Genomic DNA, 15,358 nt, shown 5'->3' on the forward strand with positions numbered 1-15,358 from the left:
TGTCCGAAACTGGCAGCATCTCATTGACCAGGACACTACTGGCACTGCAGCAGCGCAATAAAGGAGGGCACTAGCCTTAGATAAATGCAGCTGACCGTCTAATGTTTGTGTTGGCGGAGTTGGGCATGTTGGATTCCAGTATGTCCGGTCCTTTTGTTCTCCGGGGAGATAAGCAGCCACCAGAGCCGACCAGCTGCCATCTACACCCCTCCACCTATAAAGGACGTGCACATGCTCAGCCGAGCTGAGCGTCCTTGTGTATAGCAGTGGTTGTCTGAAGGAATAGCTGTATGGCCCCCTTAAGACTTGCAGCTGATAACTGTCACCTGTATGTATGTTTCTGCTTCTGGACTAAAGAACCCTATGTTTATCCTGACACGGCTGATAACAGAAAACAATAGATACTATTTGCACAGCGAATGACCTCCTGTCAGCTATGTGTTTTTCACCTTCGTGACCAGACCCTTCCGTTTTGGGTTAACCATCCCTTTTTGAGGCACATGGCGTTACTGCCCTCCCCGTGGCCACAAGAGAAGAGAGAGTGTAAGACCGCAGGAGCCGGAAAGACGCGCGGGGAGGGGGGCTGCTGCCAGGACCACGCACACTCCCTCCTCTGCCTTCCTGTGTTTCCACACTCCCTTATGCCAGCTTACATTAAACTCCCTCACCCCTCTTTACGGGCACAAATTAGGGGAAGTGAGGGAGGGGAAGACCCCAGCTGGACGTCACACGGTTCATTGTTCTGTCTGGGTGATCTCGCTCCGTGGTCTTCTGGCGCAAGCACAAACTTCCAGAGTAAGACGCCCGGCCGTGGGCAGAGCAGGACGTCATGTATGGCACTCGCTGTATTATCGGTGACCCCTGTCTTGGCAGCCATGTTGGAGTCCTGGCAGGAGATTAGGCCATGGCATATATGGCAGTTTTCTTCTTCCGTTGTCTCATGGCATCACATTAAATTATACCTTATTAGTGCAGGTGGTAAATAATAATCTTTATAGTATTAACCGGCCTCTGTGTTTGCCCTTGTCCTGCATTACCTGGCACAACCACAGTAATATCCTACACCGGGGCCCGGAGAAGGAGAGTAATACGAGTCCAGTCTGGGTGCAATCTGTGGACACTCGTCCTGTTATACCTCATTATACCTGCGCCTGCTGTAATACAACACCTGTTTGCAGCGGCAGATAACAGAGAGCAATAGAATACAATGAAATGGAGTATATAGAGAGATGACAATGGGTGCAGTGATCAGGGGCAATGACCGCCCTCTCTTTTCTCTTACAGCTGACCGCCTCCAAGTTCCCGGTGGTGATAAAGATGGGCCACGCTCACTCCGGTATGGGGAAGGTGAGTACGGGTCAGCAGTTCAGGCCCAGGGCAGGAGGGAAGCAGGGGTCACCGGCAGGCTGTACATTGCACAATGTGACGTGGACCCTGGAGGTGACACCCGCCGTGGCCTGCTTCCTCTCCGTGCCTTTGACCTTCGTTCACCTCTCCCCTGCTTCCTGTGAGTTGCTAAACTCGGGGTAACGAGTCCCGGCTGTTTCATCTTGGTTTATACCTTGTTGTGCGTCATGTAGATGGGGTGCAGTGAACAGTGATGCACATCATTCACCGTATGTATAGTATGTAGTGACATCCAGCTCATGGGGATGAACGGGGCTTACAAAAAAGTGCAAAGGGCCGACACTTACACTTCTGCATTGCGGCATTCACACAGTGCAGTGGTCGTTGTCACCAGAATGCAGGACCGGCGTCGCTCTGTACGGTCACCATTACTATCCATAAACACGTCCGATCCAAAAGACGTCCCGTACACCATAATGGATGAAGTGCGCTGGTGCCGGCAGCCGGACAGTCACTGCGCTGTCCGTGATTTCTCATTTCTTATTCCAGGTGAAGGTGGATAACCAATATGACTTCCAGGACATCGCCAGCGTGGTCGCCCTAACGAAGACCTACGCCACTTCTGAGCCATTTATCGATGCCAAATATGATGTGCGCATCCAGAAAATCGGGAACAATTACAAAGCGTACATGTAAGTATACAAAATATCACTATGGACCCCGCATCTGGGTAATGACGCTGGCACTCAGGGTGCAGGATAATGACACTCGGGGTACAAGATAATGACACTCAGGGTACAAGATAATGACACTGACACTCGGGGTGCAGGATAATGACACTCTGGGTACAAGATAATGACACTGACACTCGGGGTGCAGGATAATGACACTCGGGGTGCAGGACAATGACACTGACACTCGGGGTGCAGGATAATGACACTCAGGGTGCAGGACAATGACACTCAGGGTGCAGGACAATGACACTGACACTCGGGGTGCAGGATAATGACACTCGGGGTGCAGGATAATGACACTCGGGGTACAGGATAATGACACTCGGAGTACAGGATAATGACACTCGGGGTGCAGGATAATGACACTCGGGGTGCAGGATAATGACACTGACATTCGGGGTGCAGGATAATGACACTGACACTCGGGGTGAAGGATAATGACACTGACACACGGGGTGCGGGATAATGACACTCAGGGTACAGGATAATGATAATGACACTCGGGGTGCAGGATAATGACACTGACACTCGGGGTACAGGATAATGACACTGACACTCGTGGTACAGGATAATGACACTCTGGGTACAAGATAATGACACTGACACTCGGGGTGCAGGATAATGACACTCGGGGTGCAGGATAATGACACTCGGGGTACAGGATAATGACACTCAGGCTACAAGATAATGATACTGACACTCAGGGTACAGGATAATGACACTCAGGGTGCAGGACAATGACACTCAGGCTACAAGATAATGATACTGACACTCAGGGTACAGGATAATGACACTCTGGGTACAAGATAATGACCCTGACACTCGCGGTGCGGGATAATGACACTCTGGGTGCAGGATAATGACATTGACACTCGGGGTGCAGGATAATGACACTCGGGGTGCAGGATAATGACACTGACACTCAGGGTACAGGATAATGATAATGACACTCGGGGGGCAGTATAATGACACTGACACTCGGGGTGCAGGATAATGACACTGACACTCGAGGTGCGGGATAATAACACTCAGGGTACAGGATAATGATAATGACACTCGGGGTGCAGGATAATGACACTGACACTCGGGGTGCAGGATAATGACACTCTGGGTACAAGATAATGACACTGACACTCGGGGTGCAGGATAATGACACTCGGGGTGCAGGATAATGACACTGACACTCAGGGTACAGGATAATGACACTCTGGGTACAAGATAATGACACTGACACTCGGGGTGCAGGATAATGACACTCGGGGTGCAGGATAATGACACTCGGGGTACAGGATAATGACACTCGGAGTACAGGATAATGACACTCGGGGTGCAGGATAATGACACTCGGGGTACAAGATAATGACACTGACACTCGGGGTGCAGGATAATGACACTGACACTCGGGGTGAAGGATAATGACACTGACACTCGGGGTGCGGGATAATGACACTCAGGGTACAGGATAATGATAATGACACTCGGGGTGCAGGATAATGACACTGACACTCGGCGTACAGGATAATGACACTGACACTCAGGGTACAGGATAATGACACTCAGGGTGCAGGACAATGACACTCAGGCTACAAGATAATGATACTGACACTCAGGGTACAGGATAATGACACTCTGGGTACAAGATAATGACCCTGACACTCGCGGTGCGGGATAATGACACTCTGGGTGCAGGATAATGACATTGACACTCGGGGTGCAGGATAATGACACTCGGGGTGCAGGATAATGACACTGACACTCAGGGTACAGGATAATGATAATGACACTCGGGGGGCAGTATAATGACACTGACACTCGGGGTGCAGGATAATGACACTGACACTCGAGGTGCGGGATAATAACACTCAGGGTACAGGATAATGATAATGACACTCGGGGTGCAGGATAATGACACTGACACTCGGGGTGCAGGATAATGACACTCTGGGTACAAGATAATGACACTGACACTCGGGGTGCAGGATAATGACACTCGGGGTGCAGGATAATGACACTGACACTCAGGGTACAGGATAATGACACTCTGGGTACAAGATAATGACACTGACACTCGGGGTGCAGGATAATGACACTCGGGGTGCAGGATAATGACACTCGGGGTACAGGATAATGACACTCGGAGTACAGGATAATGACACTCGGGGTGCAGGATAATGACACTCGGGGTACAAGATAATGACACTGACACTCGGGGTGCAGGATAATGACACTGACACTCGGGGTGAAGGATAATGACACTGACACTCGGGGTGCGGGATAATGACACTCAGGGTACAGGATAATGATAATGACACTCGGGGTGCAGGATAATGACACTGACACTCGGCGTACAGGATAATGACACTGACACTCGTGGTACAGGATAATGACACTCTGGGTACAAGATAATGACACTGACACTCGGGGTGCAGGATAATGACACTCGGGGTACAGGATAATGACACTCAGGCTACAAGATAATGATACTGACACTCAGGGTACAGGATAATGACACTCTGGGTACAAGATAATGACCCTCACACTCGCGGTGCGGGATAATGACACTCTGGGTGCAGGATAATGACATTGACACTTGGGGTGCAGGATAATGACACTGACACTCAGGGTACAGGATAATGATAATGACACTCGGGGGGCAGTATAATGACACTGACACTCGGGGTGCAGGATAATGACATTCGGGGTGCAGGATAATGACACTGACACTCGAGGTGCGGGATAATGACACTCAGGGTACAGGATAATGATAATGACACTCGGGGTGCAGGATAATGACACTGACACTCGGGGTACAGGATAATGACACTGACACTCGGGGTGCAGGATAATGACACTCTGGGTACAAGATAATGACACTGACACTCGGGGTGCAGGATAATGACACTGACACTCGGGGTGCAGGATAATGACACTGACACTCGGGGTGCAGGATAATGACGCTGACACTCGGGGTGCAGGATAATGACACTGACACTCGGAGTGCAGGATCATGACACTGACACTCGGAGTGCAGGACACTGACACTCGGAGTGCAGGATCATGACACTCAGGGTGCAGGATAATGACACTCGGGGTACAGGATAATGACACTGACACTCGGGGTACAGGATAATGACGCTGACACTCGCGGTGCAGGATAATGACGCTGACACTCGGGGTTCAGGATAATGACACTCTGGGTACAAGATAATGACACTGACACTCGGGGTGCAGGATAATGACACTCGGGGTGCAGGATAATGACACTCGGGGTACAGGATAATGACACTCGGGGTACAGGATAATGACACTGACACTCGGGGTACAGGATAATGACACTGACACTCGGGGTACAGGATAATGACGCTGACACTCGGGGTGCAGGATAATGACGCTGACACTCGGAGTGCAGGATAATGACGCTGACACTCGGAGTGCAGGATAATGACGCTGACACTCAGGGTGCAGGATAATGACACTGACACTCGGGGTACAGGATAATGACACTCAGGGTGCAGGATAATGACACTCGGGGTGCAGAATAATGACCCTGACACCCGGGGTGCAGGATAAGGACGTTGACACTCGGGGTACAGGATAACGATGCTGGATGCACAGGTTATTTTGTATTTGCTGGTGTTTTTCTTCCTCCTTTGCTGTAGTCAGATTTCCCAGTTTACCTTACGATATAAATATCCCTGTGTCTCAGGCGCCGTCATACTTGTCCCGGGTCTCTCTCCCACCCTGTCTGCCATGCGGGTTTTTCTGGTTCCGTACATAATATCGGCCTCTCCCTTTCCTCTCTGACATGACCTGGCACGAGGCTTTGGTACACCTAGATCATGATCAGCCCATTTATAAGGACACTCGGATCCGAGCTCTAGTCTGAGAATGTAACGTGCGGGTAATCTCATTATGCTCACCGAGCAGACATTAAGGGGTTGTTAGTGGTCACGATTATGGGCAACTGACCACGATGATATTCATTGGAAGAGCCGCCGTGCAGCAGGAAGGATTTTATCACCATCAGATGTCTGAGAAAAAGAAAATTCCCAGAAAGTCAGATCTCTGCCTACATTCCTTAAAAAATCCCACATCCACAAGAATGTAAAATCATCTGGAGTCAATTATCTGCTGTACCTGTACATTGTGAGTCTGAAGCCTGGGGCAGGGAGAGACCCAATGTAACGACACTTACCGGAGATGTGAGTTCTCTAAGGTTTAGCACACGGTTAGACTGGCTATGAAGTCCAAGGAATCTCCCCTTTCTTCTTCCTTAATCCCTGCAATGAGGTGTTGACTTTATGGATCAGATCTCCAGGCTGTGATCCCGAGAATCGTAATGGATTGGTGACAGTAGTGCACATAAAGCCGTAGTGTAGTCAGGAATGGAGACAAGGGTTTTCACCAGGAGAGTAGTCGGGATCCAACAGACCAAAGGATGAGAGGATGAGATGGGACCAAGGGTCTTCACTAGGAGAGCAGTCAGGATGCCACAGACCCAACAACGAGGTGGTAGTGTAGTCAGACGCAGAACCAAAGGTTTTCTCCAACAGAGAGGTTAAGATCCAACAGACCCGAGAACAAGGTGGTAGTAAAGTCAGGAACAGAGCCGAGGGTCTTCACCAGGAGAGGGGTCAGGATCCTCCAGGCCTAAGGATGAGACGAGAACAAGGGTCTTCACCAGGAGAGCAGTCAGGATCCAACAGACCCAAGAACGAGCTGGCAGTGTAGTCAGGAGGAGAGCCAAAGGTCTTCAGCAAAAGAGCAGTCAAGATCCTCCAGGCCTGAGGATGAGACGAGAACAAAGGTCTTCATCAGGAGAGAAGTCAGGATCCAACAGACCTGAGACTGAGGTGGTAGTGTAGCCAGGAATGGAGCTAAGGGTCGTTACCAGGGGAGTAGTCAGGATTCTCCAGGCTCAAGATCGAGCTGGTAGTGTAGTCAGGAACATGACCAAGCGGTCTTCACCAGGAGAGCGGTGAAAAAGTAACAGGCCCAAGGATGCAGTGATTGTGTAGTCAGGAAGGGATGAAAGGTCTTTACTAGTAAATGGTCAGGATGGGACAGACTGAGGATGAAGTGGTAGTGTAGTTAGGAACAGGACAAAGGGGTCTTCACCAGGAGAACAGTCTGGATGCAACAGGCCTGAGGACATGGTGGTAGCGTAATCAGGAACAGGACTAAAGGGTCTTTATTAGGAGAACAGTCAGGATGTCACAGGCCGAGGATGAGGCAGCTTTGCAGTCAGGAGCAGAATAGCAGGTCATTAATACGAGAGCGGTAAGGGTGGAGCAAGCCAAGTATGCATGGGACCAAGTAATGGACATGGAGTGGTCCAAGAAGAAGTAGAGAACAGAAGTCAGGAGATGACTAGAGGTCTGAATTCAGGAGACCTAGTCATGAAGTTTAGAAAAGGCATAAAACACAAGTGTTAGTAGGCATGTGCTCTAGTACAAGTACAGGAACAGTGATGTACTCCAGTCCAAGAAGAAGTGAGATGATTTGAGGTCTAGAACTATAGGACCAATTGGTGCCACAGTCAGACGGTAGACCAGTCGTTGACATGAGCTAGCTTCCAGAACGGGTGCAGAAGTTGTGGTCTAGAAGAGTAACATAGATGATAGACAGCAGAAAACGAATATCTGTTCCGTCTAGTCTCCTCCCATGTTATTTCCTTAGTCAGTGGGATCATGACTCCTAGAGTTGGTTGGATCGATCATGGACATGAAGAACCCTATAAGAAGCAGGGTATATGTAGTGTGTAAATGTGGCAGAAATCTCTGCACTGCTGAGGTCCCCTCTCCAGTGAGGCCGCCCAGCTCTGCCTTCGCTTTCTTAATTCACAATGCTGGCTTCACCTGGGCCAGAGGTGTCTCGACTGAAATCCTGAGTGTGCGCACATCTCCTCGCTGTTCACACATGTAGAGTACAGACCAATGGCTGTTCTGTGCATGTGGCAGTCATCTCTGCAGTTTTCTTATGTCAGGTAAGAGGAAAAACTGGGAAGTTGCATTTCGACATGCCCAATCCAGTTTGACATAGTTTCAGAAAATGAAGTATTTCTCCCAGAAGATGATTGCAATTACATATGTTTTGTTGTACACATGTTTATTTCCTTTGTGTGTATTGGAACAATAAAAAAACAGGACATCATTTAACACAGAACCCCCAAAATGGGCCAGACAAAATTGTTGGCATCTTTCCAAAAATGTGGGTAAACAACTTTGTTTCAAGCATGTGATGCTCGTTCAAACTCACCTGTGGCAAGTAACAGGTGTGGGGAATATGAAAATCACACCTGAAACCAGATAAAAAGGGGAGAAGTTGACTCAACCTTTGCATTGTATGTCTGTGTGTGCCACTCTAAGCATCGAGAAAAAAAGAGAAGAGAACTATGAGGACTTCAGATCCAAAATAGTTGAAAAATATCAACAATCTCAAGGTTACAAGTCCATCTCCAGATACCTTGATATTCCTTTGTCCACGGTGCGCAACATAATCAAGAAGTTTACAACCCATGGCACTGTAGCTAATCTCCCTGGACGTGGACGGCAGAGAAAAATTGATGAAAGGTTGCAACGCAAGATAATTCGGATGGTGGATAAGCAGCTTCAATCAAGTTACAAAGAAATTCAAGCTGTCCTGCAGGTTCAGGGTGCATCAGTGTCATTGTGGACTATCCGTCGACATTTGAATGAAATTAAACTCTATGGCAGGAGACTCATGAGGACCCCACTGCTGACACAGAGACATAAAAAAGCTAGACTGCAGTTTGCCAAAATATACGTGAGTAAGCCAAAATCCTTCCGGGAAAGTGTCTTGTGGACAGATGAGACCAAGATAGAGCTTTTTGGTAAAAGCACATTATTCTACTGTTTACCGAAAATGGAATGAGGCCTACAAAGAAAAGAACATAGTACCTACAGTCAAATATGGTGGAGGTTCAAAGATGTTTTGGGGTTGTTTTGCTGCCTCTGGCACTGGGTGCCTTTACTGTGTGCAAGGCATCATGAAATCTGAACATTACCAAAGGATTTTGGGTCTCAATGTAGTGCCCAGTGTCAGAAAGCTGGGTTTGCGTTGTAGGTCATGGGTCTTCCAGCAGGATAATGACCCCAAACATACTTCACGAAGCCCCCACAAATGGATGAAAACAAAGCGCTGGAGAGTTCTGAAGTGGCAGCAATGAGTCCGGATCTAAATCCCATTGATCACCTGTGGAGAGATCTTAAAATTGCTGTTGGGAGAAGGAGCCTTCACATATGAGAGACCTGGAGTAGTTTGCAAAAGAAAAGTGGTCCAAAATTCCAGTTGAGGAGTGTAAGAAGCTTGCAGATGGTTATAGGAATTTTGTCTAGCCCATATTGTGTGAAATTATGTCCAATTTGCCTTTTTTTCTCTGTGTTTTGTGTTGTTCCAATACACACAAAGGAAATAAACATGTGTATAACAAAACATGTAATTTTAATAATTTTCAGGGAGAAATAGTTATTTTTCTAGAACATTTTCAAGGGTGCCAACACTTTCGGCCATGACTGTATAAAGCAGAAGTGACGAGACGCTGTGTGACTAGTATGTACCTACTGTTGGCTTAGACCAATCCCAAGACTTAGCACCCTTGAAACTGTTGAGCGGGGACCTAACTTTTAGGCAGTTTTCTGGCTCCGTGTATGATCTGATGCTTTATGTCTATGGCCAGGAGCCAGCAAAGAGCAGGAGTCGTGAAGGGACCAGCCAGAAGAACTGTCACCAGGACTGACCGGAGAACGGCTACCCACAGGATAGATGATAAATATGCAATCGCTCGGGGGTCTGCCAGCTGAGGCACACACCAACCCTGAGAACGGGGGTCCCAAAGTCCTCTGCGTGACTGGAGCGGTACTGAGCATGTGCGACTATTGCTCCTATGGACAGTGAATGGAGCTGCGGTCTCACATGCTCAGTCCGTTCTCAGGTTTAATGAGGTCTCAGAAGCTGGACCCCCAGTAATCATACACTCATTGCATTACCCTGTCTATGTCACTTACGGGACAAGTGAGCGCTAGGATGAGTCCAGGACATGAACCTGTCGGCAGCTCGCACATGAAGTTCCTGAGATGGGCTGATCGCCCTGGGCCGGGCCCGACTTTCCCATTGTCTCCAGCACAGTATGAGCGGAGTGGGCGGCTGCCGTCTGCGCCTGTTGTGTGAGGGCCAAGAGAAATGATCTGTTCCTGCAGTATGGAGAGTGGGTGGAATTGTTCTCTATTTCTTAAAGGGATTGTACACCTGCAGTCTGCCTTATCTACATTTGCTCTTTAGTTGGATACAGTCTTGCTTTCTGTTATCAGCCAGGTCATATGAAGGGGCGCTATAGCAAAAATGAAAGTAGCGATGTCTTCTGGCAGGGATTAATCATGCTGGAATGGAGGACTTCTTGCTTGTCTGCCCCCCATCGCTTTTGCATGTGGAGAAGAGATGCTGCCGCATGGCACATAAGCCCCCCAATATCAGCAGCTCCTGTGTTGTTATAACCACAGGAATTTAGTTGCCCCTTTGACCTTGTAATTATCGAAGATCTATCTAGACGCAGTACTTACTGGCCTAACTGTTCATTAAAGGGACCGCTAGGGGGTCCGACCTCTGGTCCCTCTGCCGATTCTGGAAATGAAGGGGCCGCAATTCTGAATTAGCGCTGTGTCCTTTTCCCTCCGACCCCCCAGCTGTGCAGAGATCTGCAGCCCGCCCCATACAAGTGAATGGCCATATATAGCGCAGGTAATAAGGGGTTAATGACAAGAGATATATCAGTCGTCCTTTCCCCAACTTAGATTTTCCCTAGAGAGGTCTGACGCAAGAAGGAGAGAAGAGGAATGCTGATGTCACATCATGAGGTCATTTCATCACAGAGATGAGCGGTGATCAGATGATAAGCTGACTGTACCCCGATGCACTGACCTGGTACTGATGCTGGAGATCGGGTCAGTGTTAGCGCACAAGGGCCCCAATACGGCCCGTCAGCAGGTGGATTATTGCACAGCTACAGACTGCACTGCAACAAGGGGCCATCAGGTTTTACCATCTCCCTCCCAACTACTCAGCTTTGACTCAGTCATGACAGCAGGACGTGGCAGGCGGCGAGGTGGGAGACATCAGTCAGGGGGCCGTGAATAACAAGGTTATTAAGTTTATAGTCTATATATATATATATATGTATCCAGATCCTGTCTTACTGACCGTGGCCACTAGATGGCGGTGCGCCAGCCAGTGCAGACTGATGCAATATAGAGGATGTCTTCCAGTATAGACACATGACGAGTCTCTGATCACACGCTGCACGAGTGACTGCCGATGCCACTGTAATGTCAGCATCTATGATGGGGGCGCTGTTGCATTGGAGTCTATGGAATGGTTGCAGAATAGGCAGTGATGGAAAGCGGTACTGCGGCCTGTCCGCTCTATTGGCCATTGCTAAATGTGACTGCGCTGTACCCACCGACTGTCTATGGCAGAGCAATAGGAAGAGTCTCACCGGATTGTGTTCTGCATTTCAGGAGAACATCCATTTCTGGCAACTGGAAAACCAATACGGGGTCGGCCATGCTGGAGCAGATCGCCGTGTCGGACAGGTACTGTCTGCATGTGTACGTGTTTGATGTCAGGAGCCGGGGCACAGCTGTCAGGCCCCCCATCATGGGACACCCTTTATAAATGGATCCCCTATATACACTTTTAGAAGAATCTGATTACTACGGCTGCTGCTCCCCAGCAATGAACATCCGAGTCACGTCTAACAGCGTGGTTGATATGGAGACTTTACCTGACAACGACGTTCCTTTTATTAGGGTTGTCAGGCAACTAATCCCTTTATAGTGTCAGGTCTTCAGCTCAAGGCAGAACTGGCACAGAAAGGGCACGGGGCATATTGACGACTAAGCCCCCTGCAGTCTGGCATTGCAGAATGTCCGCTCCGCCAGAAAATGAATCTACAAAGGGTTAAAGGCTGACTCACGGCCATTGTGTCTTTGCAGGTACAGGCTCTGGGTGGATTCCTGCTCTGAAATATTTGGGGGTCTGGAAATCTGTGCCGTGGAAGCCCTGCACGGGAAGGACGGCAAGGACCACATCATAGAGGTGAGGGCCCTGCCACGGGTGCAGTATAAGGCGACCCATCCCCTCTGCCACACGTGCAATACAATGCAGCGCCACCTGGAGGCCAGGATGTCACCTAAACATTCTCCTTTTCCCACCAGGTTGTCGGCTCCTCTATGCCTTTGATTGGTGACCAGCAGGAAGAAGACCGGCACCTGATAGCGGATCTGGTCGTCAGTAAGATGGCGCAGTCTCTCCAGTGCAGCTCCTCCCCGAGCCGCTCCCTGCACGTGCAGCAGCCCCAGGTGAGATGGATGTACGGATGACAATACAGGTATGGCTGGTTGCCCTTGGAAACCATCAGCAATTAAAGAGATGTTCTTGGGGGGGGTCTCAACTTTGCACTGGAATGATGAGTGACGCCGATGATGTCGCATTTGAATCTGAGGTATCGTGTCCCAATGCAGAAGTGCGCGGCAGCAGAGGATCTCTCATTTGTGCTTTGCTTTTAATTGCAGGTGCAACTTGTTCACTCCCGGTCCGGCCCCCCTGTCCAGCAGCAGCAGAGACCTTCTCCACAAGGTAGAGCCCTCCATAGATTTAATTAGCTGAAGAGTATGACGGGAAATAGAGCTAATGACGTTAAGTACAATTAATGGTCCCCTATGCCTCTCATCTCTTACAGGGGGTCCTCCTGCGGCACAGGGTCCTCAGCGACAGGGACCTCCCTCCCAGCAGAGGCCTCCACCACAAGGACAACAGCTTCAAGGTTTAGGTCCTCAGCCGTCGCAACATCCACCCAATCTCCCCAGCCCCGGGGCACAGCAGCGGCAAATGATCCCGCCGCAACAGCCGCAGCCGCAAGGGTCGCCCCAGCAGATGAGGCCCCAACAACAGCCATCACCCCGCCAATCTCAGTCCCCTCAAAGGCAGCCAAGCCCACAGTCACCCCAACGGCAGCAGCAAGCTCCCCCTATGCCAGCAGGGCCAAAGCCAATGGGTGTCCAGCCCCCCCAGCCTCGGCAACCCGGACCTCCAAGGCAGCCAGTTCCCGCAGGACCCCAGCAGAAGCCTCCACCTCCCGTCCATCAACAACATGGCACCCGCCAGCCGGGACAGCAGCCGCCACCGCAGCAACGGCAATCAGCTCCAGGCGGACCGCAGCAACAGCCACCCCAGCAGCCACCCCAACCACAACAGCCGCCACAACAGCGACCCATGACCCAGCAGCCCAGGCCTAACCCTCAAGGACCTGGGCAGGGTTCACGTCCTGGCGGTCCCCAAAAGCCTCAGCTGGCTCAGAAGCCGGGCCAAGAGCTGCCCCCACCCCAGCCGCAGCTGAAGTAAGAGCCTCCGAGGTTCTGGGTGGGCCACACAGGTTTCAGCTTCCTATACTACCTATTGCATCCCTTTCTTGCATGCTGCTTAGGTAAGGTAGGCACAGCTTTGGCAGAGACTGGGGTCACCCTGGCTTTTTGTTTTCGGGTTTGGTGGGTTGGTCAGCCCCCTGGCAGTGCCCAGCGTAGAAGGTGGTGGCTAGCTTAGTGTGAGCGACTAATATTGCATGACGTTAACTGATCATTATTTTTCTTTCCTCCTTCTCCTACCTCCATTATATATAACATCCCTCCCCCCGTCTCTTGTGTCCTCCCCTGACGCCATTATGAACATTCCCTTTAAAAAAAAAAACAAAAAAAAAAACTTCCGCTCCACCTACCTACTCCCCACCCCGACCCCTTTCCACCGCCATCTCCCCCATCATCGGCCATCGCCTCACATCGTCCTCCAGTAAGTCCCAGTCCCTCACCAACTCCTTCACCCTTGCAGACTCACCAGCTCCACGCTCCAGTCTTAGTCACGACGAGGTGAAAGCCGAAACCATCCGCAACCTGAGGAAATCCTTCGCCAGTCTCTTCTCAGACTGAGGGGATCCATTTCTCGCCCCCCACCCGTCACATCTCTTCCCATTGCGACTCTGTGTGTTCTCCCGCTCCCTTCACCTGTGTGCACGGCTTTGCTCCTTGAAAAAAAAAAAAATCAAAAAACCTAAAATGTGCCGACGAAGAGGTAGATACAGAGAGGAGACCGAAAACGGGAGGAAGAGGCTACACCCTGACACCTAGAAATACCGGAATAGCAGAGCCCAGCGCTCCGGCAATGGTAGAACCCATAGGGACGTGATAGAAGCATGATATGAGCGTGCACGGTGCCCTGGCGGGGCCGTAGGTGTGCCAGTCCTCCATGTACATATCTGTGTATACATTCGCACACCCATGGGGGTCCCGCTCCTCCCGGAGCCGGTGTATATGTTGTGTGTGTCGGTCTTTTCTCCCAGCCCCCTCTCGGTATCTATCCCTCCCGGATCTGTCAGTTCTTTTGAATCGTGGTGTGTTGCGGTGTTTTCTCTCCTCCCCATCCCGAAATCTTCCGTTGCCACCGTCCCCCTCCATCGTAGCCTGGCTTCCTGATTTGGTCTCCCTCTCATGGCCGTCGCCCTCCGGTAACACTGTTGTGATGTGCGTGCTCTGCAGCTTCTTGCCGTGCGGTTACTATCGTGATATGATTGTTGTAAGTATTCAGAGTAATCTCTTATATCATGACTATACCCCCCCCGCCCCCCAGAACTTACTCTATACGGCCCCTCGCAGAGCGGCCCCAATGACGTGTGTGTAACGTGTGTCAGCGTTTGTGTGCAAATGTGAAAAATACCCCAAAAGGGAAAGAAAATGTGATGTGTCCAAATTAAACTATTCTGAGAGCAAAAAAATGTGCGTCTGGTGTCGGATGTGTGGGGAAGCGGCGTCAGTCACAGCAATGACCCTGAAATACTCTGTGCTGCTCTGGCTTCTGCCTTCATTCATATAATCTCCTACTCTGACATATTCTGTGCTGCAAGAGAGCCCTGCTCCTGCCATTATCAATCTCCATTCTCCAAAAATCACAGCCCTGTCCTCATTGCTGTCACCACGAGTGGTCGCCCCTACCTGCTATCAGCACGCTAATGCCCTGAAATACTCTGTGCTGCTGGGGAGTCCATTGTTTCCACTATTACTATATGGCCTCATTCTTCTCTCCAGCATGACGCTGTCTTGGTCACATGCAGCAGTTTCCTTGCAAACAAAAGATCGTCACGAGTGGATAAGTCACCGAAATACTCTGTGCTGCTCAGTGACTGTTTCCAGTATCGTACCACTGGCATTTATATA

The 15,358-nt window shown here is 50.1% G+C and overlaps 1 protein-coding gene across 4 annotated transcripts in view; it reads left to right on the plus strand.

Moving 5' to 3' along the window:
- The window catches only part of SYN1 (synapsin I), a 94,201-nt gene extending 79,282 nt beyond the window's left edge, over positions 1–14,919 (plus strand). Inside the window, exons 6-13 of one of the 4 annotated variants that reach the window (XM_073640456.1) lie at positions 1,285–1,347; positions 1,897–2,039; positions 11,615–11,689; positions 12,092–12,194; positions 12,314–12,457; positions 12,671–12,734; positions 12,838–13,495; positions 13,980–14,919. In XM_073640456.1, the coding sequence (XP_073496557.1) occupies positions 1,285–1,347; positions 1,897–2,039; positions 11,615–11,689; positions 12,092–12,194; positions 12,314–12,457; positions 12,671–12,734; positions 12,838–13,495; positions 13,980–14,007 (1,278 nt within the window). In that variant the 3' untranslated portion in view covers positions 14,008–14,919. Of the gene's footprint in view, positions 1–1,284; positions 1,348–1,896; positions 2,040–11,614; positions 11,690–12,091; positions 12,195–12,313; positions 12,458–12,670; positions 12,735–12,837; positions 13,531–13,941 lie in introns of all 4 variants that reach the window. The other 3 variants (XM_073640458.1, XM_073640454.1, XM_073640457.1) reach the window with 3 other exon arrangements.
- The last annotated feature ends 439 nt before the right edge of the window (positions 14,920–15,358 follow it).

Source organism: Phyllobates terribilis, unplaced genomic scaffold (genome assembly GCF_046119375.1).
Source record: "Phyllobates terribilis strain yellow unplaced genomic scaffold, ASM4611937v1 Scaffold_7__3_contigs__length_470593459, whole genome shotgun sequence".
In the NCBI taxonomy this organism is placed as follows: Eukaryota; Metazoa; Chordata; class Amphibia; order Anura; family Dendrobatidae; genus Phyllobates; species Phyllobates terribilis.